This window comes from Ailuropoda melanoleuca, chromosome 14 (assembly GCF_002007445.2).
Source record: "Ailuropoda melanoleuca isolate Jingjing chromosome 14, ASM200744v2, whole genome shotgun sequence".
In the NCBI taxonomy this organism is placed as follows: Eukaryota; Metazoa; Chordata; class Mammalia; order Carnivora; family Ursidae; genus Ailuropoda; species Ailuropoda melanoleuca.
Window position 1 is genome coordinate 34,436,149 of NC_048231.1, and position 10,694 is coordinate 34,446,842.

Below are 10,694 nucleotides of genomic sequence, written 5' to 3' on the forward strand. Positions count from 1 at the left end.
CCTACAGGGCCCTCTCTGTGGGTGCCCCCCTGGCGCTCTCATGACCAGGAGAGGCGTATCTCAAGCCAGACACCGGAAGGCATTCTCACGTATTCCTTCACCAGCGACCCTAGTACTTTGTCTAGTCCTGTGGCTTTAACTGTGTGGCTTTCTCTCCATCTTTGCCGACCCTGCCTTGGTGCTGGTCATTTTCAGGTCTCGTTTGGATCCTCACTGCAGCAGTGACTCTTCTCTGCTTGGTCTTGCCCCCTTGCATCCCATTGTTCACGCTGTGACTTGAGTGATCTAGCCTAGTTAAATTTCCAGAATGGCTCCCCCCAGCCCTGGGGATAAAGTGCCAGACATAGGAGAATGACATATGACACCCTCTCTCTCGTCTGGTCCCTGTGTAGCTTTAATCTTCATCCCTCTTATTTCCTCAAGATCTGCGCTTCAGCTGTCCTGCTGCCGTTTGCCTCTTGTTCTCCATATGTGATGCTTCTCTTGTTTCATTTTTCCCAAGCTGAAGTTAGGGCAGGTACTATCTGTTGTGTTAACCCTTTTACAGTACTTACCATGCTGTATTGAAATTTCTTTCGTGGCAGCAGGGCATCTCTTCTTACTGTGTTCCTAGTGCCTGGCATATTTTGTAGCACATAATGCTTGAATGAATTATCGAGCTTCCTTTTCCCCCTTTCCTCATTTGAACTGTGCAGTATTATTGGGACACTATCCTTATTTTAATATTTTGTACACTAAATGCTTGTTTAAAAAGATCTAATCTTGCTTTATTATGAATCAGCATGGGAGTGACGTGTCTTGGAGCTCACACTTTCCGCCTACCCATGCTAACTGTTTTTGTGACTCGGCGTTCCTTCTTCACTCTGAAGTACTGGAGCTGTGGTTTCTTCAAAATCCTGCTGTTCCCATCTGATTTGTGGTTTCTTGTTTTCGTTTGCCTGTCTTTCTTCATCTCTTCACCCTCTAACGTGAAAATGCCTTAGGGCTCAGGCCTAGGGTTTCTTCTTTTCTCCACTACACTCATGCTGTAGGGGCTCTTCCAGTTCATGGCTTTAAATGAGTAGTGTTTCGATGTTGGTGACTCTCAGATTTATTTCTCCAATTTGGACCATTCTTCTGAACTCAGGGCTTGTATATCAACTGCCTGTTGACCATGTGACCTTGGATGTTTACTAAGCATCTCAGACATAAGGCTCCTCAAAGCACCAGCTCTTCCTGCAGTTTCCTCCACATTAGTAAGTAGCAACTTCCTCTTTCCAGCTGCTCAGGCTGAAAACTTGGAGGCCTCCTTACCTCCTTTTCCTCCTCTTGCCTTCCATATCCAGTTTATCAACAAATCCTGTTGGCTCTTCTTTGAACATATGGCCACATATGAACATGTGACCACTTAATCACCACCTTGTCTGCAACCACATCTCATCATAGCCTGGCCGACCTCCCTGCTTCTGCTCTTGTCCTCTGCACTCCATTCTCCACTAAGAAGCCTGAAGAATTCTTAAAAAATCCAAGTCTGATCTTGCCAGTCCTCTTCTTAGAACCTTCCAGTGGCTCTGCAGCTCAATCATAGTGACAGCTTTATGTCACCTGTCATGCTGCTGTTTGGGCTCTTCTGCTTTTTTTTTTTTTTTTTAAAGATTTTTATTTATTTATTTGACAGAGAGAGGCAGCGAGAGAGGGAACACAAGCAGGGGGAATGGGAGAGGGAGAAGCAGGCTTCCTGCTGAGCAGGGAGCCCAATGCGGGGCTTGATCCCAGAATGCTGGGATCATGACCTGAGCCGAAGGTAGAGCTTAATGACTGAGCCACCCAAGCGCCCCCCCCATTCTGCTTTTCTGATCTGTCCCTTCTTACTTTCCACCTCACTTTTCTCCAGCTATTTTGGCCTCCTTGCTTTCCTCAGGCTTGCAGCGGCTTCCACGTCAGGGCTTTTGTGCTGGTTTGCCTGGAGTGTTCTTCCCAAGTATTTACATGGCTTATTCCCTCACTGCCTTCAGACCACAGCTCCAGGGACACCCTGTCAGTGAGGTTTCTCTTAGGAGCTTGTGACACTGTCTGCCTTCCTGCCTCGTTTTCCTGCTGCGGCACTTTCACCAACCGTCAAGCACACTTTATATTTTAATTGTTGTCTGTGTCCTGCCACTGAAATGTTAGCTTTATAAGAGTAGCGATTATTTCTTCCTGTTCATTAGTAAATCAGTTTCCTAGAAACTGGCATATCGTAGGTACTTGGTAAAAATATTTGTTCCATGAATGTGGGCAGCCTTATATTCCTGACTCAGTATTCCAGGGCATCTGTGCTTTATTTGCATGAAATAAAATGACAGCCACATGACGATTATTGTGGATGGCAGTTCAAAGTTCTAGTGCCAACATCCTGAACTACTGATGTAGATGAAATTTCTTTTCCTTCCAAACTAGTGCTTTTAGGAACTTCAGCTCCCTCTTACTTTTTTTTTGGCCCCTTCTTAGAAAGGTTCCCTGGTTTGTGTAATTTAAGAAATGTCATCAGTTATCATCCCCTTGGAAATTCACAACCTACATTAGCATATCAAAGGCCATGAGGACTTTTGAATTAAAGAAATCGTTAATTCAGAGTTTTCCATACTTAATTGATGATCGTATTGAAGATACCAGCAATTATAAAATGCATTCCAATTTCAGACATTTTAAATCATGAAAAAAAAAGTCTTCAAATTGATGAAATATACTGTAATGATATCCTGAGACACATATTTGGGAACTGAAATTAATTCTATCAAGGAGTTGTAGATGTACGGACCTAAATATTAACAAAGGGTTAGTAACAGGCTAATTAAAATAATGCTACTTCTTGTTCTGATATTACATATGTCACTTTTTCAAACAGCTGATATGAATTCTTCAAAATCGGTGGGCAGCGATGCACCTTGTGTTGTAAAAGTGGTAAGAAAATATTTTAGCTGATTTCCTTTTCTGTTGAATGGGTATAGTATTTATTTCGTTAAGACATCCTTTTTGATAACTAGAATTAATCATAAGTACTACATTTTTAACAATGTTTAATAAATGTTTAATAAGGCACAAAAGTATCTTTATAGTTTTAAATAATTTGAGTTCACAAAAAGTCCATTTTCTCTCTTTTAAATTAGAGTGATCCTGGTATTTGGAGGAAATATGAATGAAAGTATGGAGGTGTACAAATGAAGAATAAAAATATTCAGCTCATTCTTTTTATTTCAGCTATATTTACAATAGATGAGATAATTTTTTATTTATATCCCACAAGACTACTATTTAAATGAAATTTTACTGTATTTTATCTTGCATTTGCTTCTGAGCTTCCACTTGGTCAATTTTTTTCATTTTATTTCCAGTTTTCTTCCCTTCCCCATCTATTTTAATAAATTATTAATTTAATCGTGATCACGTTGAACCTTCTTTTTGCTAAACTAATGGTGAAATTAGTTTGTAATGAGTAAAGGTTGACAGCATCCTATCTGATATAAGCATACTTTGAATAGTCAGGTCGAAGTGTGCACTGGTGCACTAAAAGGCATTTAACTACTATTTTTTGTTAAGAATATATATTATGCATCTTTCTGCTTACAAAATTATATTTCTAACTCCTCTCTCAAAGTTCTTTACTCTATGAAGAACATACTTTTGTTAAATAATAGAAGAGGTAACAGGGTCTGGTTTTTGGGCAAATTACTCTTATAAGTTCTCCACCACTCCTTTTTTCCTAAAGGCTACAGAAGTCAGAATTATCCTGAAGTTTTGTGTTTTGATTTGTTTTATTTCACTTTCTTTACGATGAGGAATGTATTTGATCCTTGTGAATTAACTTTTTTGGACCTGAATTGTTTTAGTGATTGTTTATTACTTTTTTATTCAGGCATAATTTTTACGAGGAAATCCATAGATACTAAATAATTTGAATACTTTTCACAAGTGCATATACCTGTACAGCTTCCACCTGTATCAAAATAGATAAGATTTCTGTCACCCCGGAAAGATTTCTTATATCCTTCTTTGGTCAGACCCCTACATCCTGCACCCTTTGAGGTAAACACTTATCTGAGTTTCTTTTTTTCTTTTTTAAAAAATTGTTTTTTGTGTTGTGGATTATTCCTGTCCAGAACGTGATATAAATGGTATTACACAGTATATACTGTTCTGTTTCTGACTTCTTATGCCCTGCAAAATGTTTAATAGGCTCATTCATGTTGTTGGTGTATCAATTACTCATTTAGTCTTACTGCTCAGAATATTATATAGGCATAGTCTTTTTTTCCATTTCCCGTTGATGGACCATTTTTGGCTATTATGAATAAAGCTTTTATAAAATTTTTGTACAAGGTTTTTATTTCTCTTGGATAAATACCTGGAAGGAGAATTCCTGGTTTATAGGGAAGGTGTATATTTAGATTTATAAGAAAGTACCAGCCAGATTTCCAAAGTAGCTGTGCCATTTTACACCAACATTTTACAGTGACGTGGGAGCGTCCTGGCTGCTCCATATCTTCTTGAATGTGTGGTCGTCAGGGGGGTTGGCTTGTGTCACAGCCACGGTGGCGGGTGTGTAGCAGTGTCTCGCAGTTCTACCCGATGGCTGATTTTGATTAGTTTTTTTCCAAGTAATTGTGCTTATTGGCCATTCAGGTATTTTCTGTGAAGTGGCCCCTCAGTTTTTGCTTGTTTGTTTTAAATAACTGGGTTGTTTCGCTTTTTATAATTGAGTAGTAAGAGAGTTGTTCTGTATGCAAGTCCTGTTCCAGATGTGTGCGTTGTAAATATTTTCTCCCAGTTTGTATTTGCCTTTTTGTTTTTTGAATGCTTTTTCTGCATCTTTTGGGATGGGTCATAGGATTTTTCTCCTTTATTCCGCTAGTGTGGCAGTAATAATTGATTGGTAATTTGAGTGTAGAACTTTTATTCTTAACATACACTCCACTTAGTTATGATGTATTATGCATTATACGTAATGCTGGCATTGACTTGCCAGTATTTTGTTAAGGATTTTTTCCATCTTTGTTCGTGAGGGATATTGGTCTTTAATTTTTCTTCTAATATTTCTAAATGTTAAAAATGTCTAATCTCATTGTTTGGTTTTGGCGTCGGGGTTATTGATGCTCCGTCTCCTTCTTGCGCTGCAGAACCTTGAATCACCTCCTTTTTACTCCTGGTGCCTCTGTGAGGAAAGAGCAGGCAGGTCTGAGGCTCATTGTGTTTGTTTCCTTTTTTTTTAAAGATTTTATTTATTTATTTACTAGAGGGAGAGAGTGTGTGTGCAAGTGGGAGGTAGGGGCAGAGGGAGAGAATCTCAGGCAGACTGCCTGCTGAGTGCAGGGCCTGACTCCGGCCCTATCTCAGGACCCTGAGATAGTGACCTGAGCTGAAACCAAGAGTCAGTCACTCAACTGACTGAGCCACCCACAAGCCCTGATTTGTTTCCCGATTTTTAGAGGTCACAGTCTGTAATGCCTGTTCTGTCTAATGTCTAAAAGGAATGATTCCATCTGTTTTGTCCAAGTTTTATATTTGTTTACAGCACGGGGCTAATTGGGTCCCAGTTACTCCAGTCAGGCCTGTAAGTAAAGTTGATACCTTGATTGGCGTGTCCTGGCATTTTGCTTTTCTTTAAGCCCTTTCACTTTGGAGTTTTCTCTCTCTTGCTGGACTAATATTTCTTTTGAAATATGTTTCTTATGAAATGTTTGTTGCTATGTCAGAGGAAGGAAAGTTCTTACTATTAAATTGGGTTGTTTGTATAGAAATGCAGAATGTTATCTGCATTCGTCTTTGATATGACAGATTAAAATTAAAATCAATGGGCAGGACTACTTTGTTCTTAGGATCGTTAAAAAGTTTCCGTTGTGAGGGGGCGCCTGGGTGGCACAGCGGTTAAGCGTCTGCCTTCGGCTCAGGGCGTGATGCCGGCGTTACGGGATCGAGCCCCACATCAGGCTCCTCCGCTAGGAGCCTGCTTCTTCCTCTCCCACTCCCCCTGCTTGTGTTCCCTCTTGCTGGCTGTCTCTATGTCTGTCGAATAAGTAAATAAAATCTTTAAAAAAAAAAAAAGTTTCCATTGTGAGAAGACAGCAAGTCCACTTATGACTTCTCATAACCTTGAGGTTCAAAAAATGTGGTTGGCTGTGACCACCTTACAGCAGGCTAACCTGCACTGCCCCCCCCGCCCCGCTGTGTGGGAAGGACAGCGCCAGGACCGCACCTTATGGGGTGGGGGGGTGCTGTGCGTCACCATGTCTTTATTCTGGAGAGCCTGACATTTCTTCCAGCTGTGCTGTAGTTCAAAATGAAGATGCTTTTCTTTATTATGGGTCATTCTTTTTTTTTTTTTTTTTAAAGATTTTATTTATTTATTTGACAGAGGGAGACAGCCAGCGAGAGAGGGAACACAAGCAGGGGGAGTGGGAGAGGAAGAAGCAGGCTCCTAGCGCAGAAGCCTGATGTGGGGCTCAATCCCAGAATGCCGCCGGGATCACGCCCTGAGCCAAAGGCAGATGCTTAACGACTGTGCCACCCAGGTGCCCCTGTTATGGGTCATTCTAAGTATATTGGTTGTTATTTAATGTAATTTCACTTGTACTACCTGTTTTACTTGCAGAGTTATGAAAAAATGGGTAGGAACAACCATTTCCTAACTGCTTAATAAGGTAGTAAGTTACTCTTTATTTCTAATTTTAAAGACTTTTGTTATCGAATCTTGTTTAGCGCTCTGCATCTCTCCTGTCTCCTAATTTAGTTCTGTTTCCATTGGTCTGTGTTACTCCTTCTCTTTGTAATTAGAACAATGATAAATATTCAGTTGATTTCTCTTTTGCATTTAATATCATAGTAACATTTTCAGTGTGGTGGTTTGTGATCCTGGAAGAATGCCATAAACAAGTCAGTGTTGCTACTTTCCCTTTCCTTTCTCAGGGAGAGCCCAGTAGCTGCTATTGCTGGTTCTTTCCCAGATCCTCCTCCTCTCTGAACTCCTTGAAACTCCAGTAGCATTCATTCTGTTTACATTTATTTTACCATTTCAGATGCTAATATCCTTCCCACACCACAGCTGCTTTTAGTTTTGTATGTGTTTTTCTCCTTAGCTGGATTTCAAGTTGTTTAATGATAAGGATCTTGTTGTAAACTTGTTTTCTTTATGACGTTTTTAAATGCCTGTTTTATTCTTCTGAAAACTTGTAGCCATAATTTCCCACCACGTTTTGGTTTCTTGGGGCCACCCACTTTCATCTCTGGTCTCTGTCTTTTCCAGTGGCATCATTTGCCTTCACTGGTAAGTTGCCGTGCCATAGCTCTGCCCCCTACTATTCTGTAAGTCTTTTGCTCTCAGAGCTTTATAATATTAAAGATGGAAATCGTTCATCAAACACAAACCTGTAAAATGAGTATCAGATCTTTCCAGTATGCAAATCAGCTGTTGATGAACATTTGCCATTTAAAACATTAGGGTCTATTAAAAATCTTGTTTTCAAAGTACAAGTACTATTCTTTGGAGGAAATTTCATAAGTAATTATTGAAAAAAAAGCAAGATAAAAAATTATGTGTAGTATGGAGGTAATTTTATAAAATAGCCATGTATGTGAAGAAAATATGTCAAAATGTTTCCAAATTGTCTAAAATAAGCACGTATTTTATCTTTGGAGAAAAATCACCCTAGCAAATGTTATTTAAGAAATAATTGAAGGCTGGGGTGCCCGGGTGGCTCTGTCGGTTAAGCGTCTGCTTTTGGCTTGGATCATGATCTTGGGGTCCTGGGATCGAGCCCGTATCGGGCTCCCTGCTCAGCTGGGAGTCTGCTGCTCCCTCTCCCTCTGTGTGCGCACGCACACACTCTCTCTTTCACTCTTTCTCTCAAATAAGTAAATAAATAAATCTTAAAAAAATAATCGAAGGCAAGTTGATTTTTAATTTGAAATCAGACTTAATAATGCAGTGGCGCATCAAATCAAACAGTGGTTCTCCACTCTGGTTGTGTGGTATAATCTGTGAATCTCTGAGTGCAGAGCCTGGTTATTGGTATTTTTAGTAAAGCGCCCCAGGGGAATTTTTTGTGCCTCAAGGTTGAGAACCACTGGTAGAGTGCGGTGCACAGAGCACCTTAATTATTTTCAGTGGAATCATGCATGCTCATGTTTACCTTTGGGGATCCTTTCATTCAGTAAGGGGCCAGGGACCCTGTGGTTCTGGTAGGGCTTCCACCTCAGTGTGGAAGATTTGTCAAAAAATGTGGTTGCTGCTAATACGCATCCCTGCTCTATGAAAGAGCTTCGGATAGTTAACCCAGACAGACATACTCAAGATAGATGTTTAGGTACATACTAAATATATTCTCTCTCCTACCAAATGACCGTTCTGGTTTTGTTTAGGACCTTCTTTCTTTTTCTTTCTTTTTTTTTTTTTTTTTAAAGATTTTATTTATTTATTCGACAGAGATAGAGAGAGCCAGCGAGAGAGGGAACACAAGCAGGGGGAGTGGGAGAGGAAGAAGCAGGCTCATAGTGGAGGAGCCTGATGTGGGGCTCGATCCCACAACACCGGGACCACGCCCTGAGCTGAAGGCAGACGCCCAACCGCTGTGCCACCCAGGTGCCCCTAGGACCTTATTTCTTATGGACTTAGGGGAGCAGCTTTGGAGTCATGGTACTGGGGTCACCAGAGATGGTAAACTTGTATTCTCTGCCTTTAGATAACTGGGACACCCTATCTGTATTTTATCTCAGGAAAGGTGATGTGCAGCGAGAAATGGGAAATTGGTAATAAGTTGGCTAATGCAAGGAGAAAAAAAATACTCTTTTGTGTTTTCTGGTTAATAGCCTTGATAACGAATTAGTTTTCAGTTACACTCCCCCTTTGCAGTCATGTCAGTGAGCTCAGAGCAGAACTGAGGGGGAGGGCGGACTTTTGGGTCTTGTAGCCTAACAGTTTGTTACATTGTGGTCACTTTACAGTGTGAACGACATAAAGTCTGTGTTTCGAAGTTCCCTGGCAAGAAGTTTGCAGACTGATGTTTAATTTCTCTCACTGACTTTATGAGAAGTGACCTGAATTTTCAATTCACATATCATAATTTTTTGGTAGGAAGGGGAAACTTTATACAGCTTCATTTTTAAATGGCAGCCAGTTGCTTTTAGAGGGTGCCATTGAAATATATCACATTTTAATTTTTTTTCTGTTGTCATCTTCATTTTGACACTTAGAAGTCTTAAAGAAACGTTTAGTGATATTCTAGTTAAAATGTCAGTCCCAATTTCTTTTCTAAATCTTGGCTATTATAGAGTTGGCAAAGTATTTTAGATTTGAAATATGTTAATAAAATTTTAGTTATGAGTTAAGGTATTTTCTTCCACAGAAATAGCGAGCTTTGGCCAGAGTGCAATGCCAAGGAAGTAGCTCCTTTATTTTGCTATAATGGAACCTTATTGGATTAGAAAAAAGTATGAAATGAGCTCAAAGAGCCTTCATTGTAGTGGGGGCTTTCATTATAAAAAGTCTGATTTATATAGGTTGATTCTTATTATTATAAGTGTAATAAATTATTGCCCGAAGGGAAGCTTGAAAATTAAAGTTGATATGACATAGGTTGAAATGGAATGAATCAGAATTTTATACCAATGGTAATAAGCCAGGATTTGTCTTAGGAAAACCCCTTTCAAATCTGAATTATATTAATAAGTTATTCTAAAAGTTAGCCTTTGGAGAGTAACTTCGCCAGAATGTCTTCTCTTGAATTTCCACTACTTTGTTCATTTCTTCTGCTGAGACTGCTACTCCTGCTGAAGGCGTGGCTGTGGGCTCTGGACATGTGCAGGTGTCTGTCCAGAGAGCACTGATGCCAAGAAAAGAGCCACAGGTTATGGTGAACCTTGAGGTACTGAGTCCAAAAATTAGCGATTTGGACTGATACCTGATATGTTGGTTCGTTTCTATTTCTTAAGAGGTGATGAGATGCCAAGCCCTGTGTACCATTCTGTTCCAAGGCTGGGCTGACAAGCATACTTACCTGCAACAAGGCAAGATTATTTTCAGGTTCTGATCCACGTGTTGGTTATATATGTTGCCTGTTTGCTGTTGAGTGCTCATTCTTAACTAGGTGCTGCCTGAGCCTTTGCAGATTGGCCCACTAGTCTTCTGTAGCTGCTTTAACTGGGGATTCCTGAAGCTAGTGGGCCTCATTGTCATTTCTTCTAATGCTCTGCTGACCTTGGAACTCCAGCTACGCAGATGTTCTGTCCAAAATAACTTTCTTCCCATACTTCCTAAAGGAAAAGCAACCCTGAAATTAGTTTGGAAATGTTAGCTTCCTTGTTTGACGTTTTCACTGCTTTTCAGAATTTTTCTTAGGTTCTCGATAAACAAGATAATACCAACAGAAATGATCAAACATGACATGTTAACTACTTTCGATTCAGACACAATTTGCTATTTAAAAAGACAAAATTGTAAGATCTTTTTTACCCTTCCATATTTATTTATTTATTTATTTATTTATTTATTTATTTATTTATTAATGCTCAGGGGCAAAGACCCTTTGCTGGTCTTTGCTCCCGCTTTTATTGTCCTTCAAGATCATTACAAATTCTTATCACTGTTTCTTTTTTTTTTTTTAAAGATTTTTTAATTATGTTAGTCACCATACAGTACATCCCTGGTTTCCGATGTAAAGTTCGATGATTCATTAGTTGCGTAT

At 39.7% G+C, this 10,694-nt stretch overlaps 1 protein-coding gene across 6 annotated transcripts in view; it reads left to right on the forward strand.

The window, feature by feature from the left end:
- VRK1 (VRK serine/threonine kinase 1) overlaps positions 1 to 10,694 on the forward strand; it is a 77,394-nt gene that overhangs the window by 36,129 nt on the left and 30,571 nt on the right. For all 6 annotated transcript variants that reach the window (XM_019807979.2, XM_034642361.1, XM_034642357.1 and 3 more), the window contains one exon: positions 2,867 to 2,922. In XM_019807979.2, the coding sequence (XP_019663538.1) occupies positions 2,867 to 2,922 (56 nt within the window). The remainder of the gene's footprint in view (positions 1 to 2,866; positions 2,923 to 10,694) is intronic.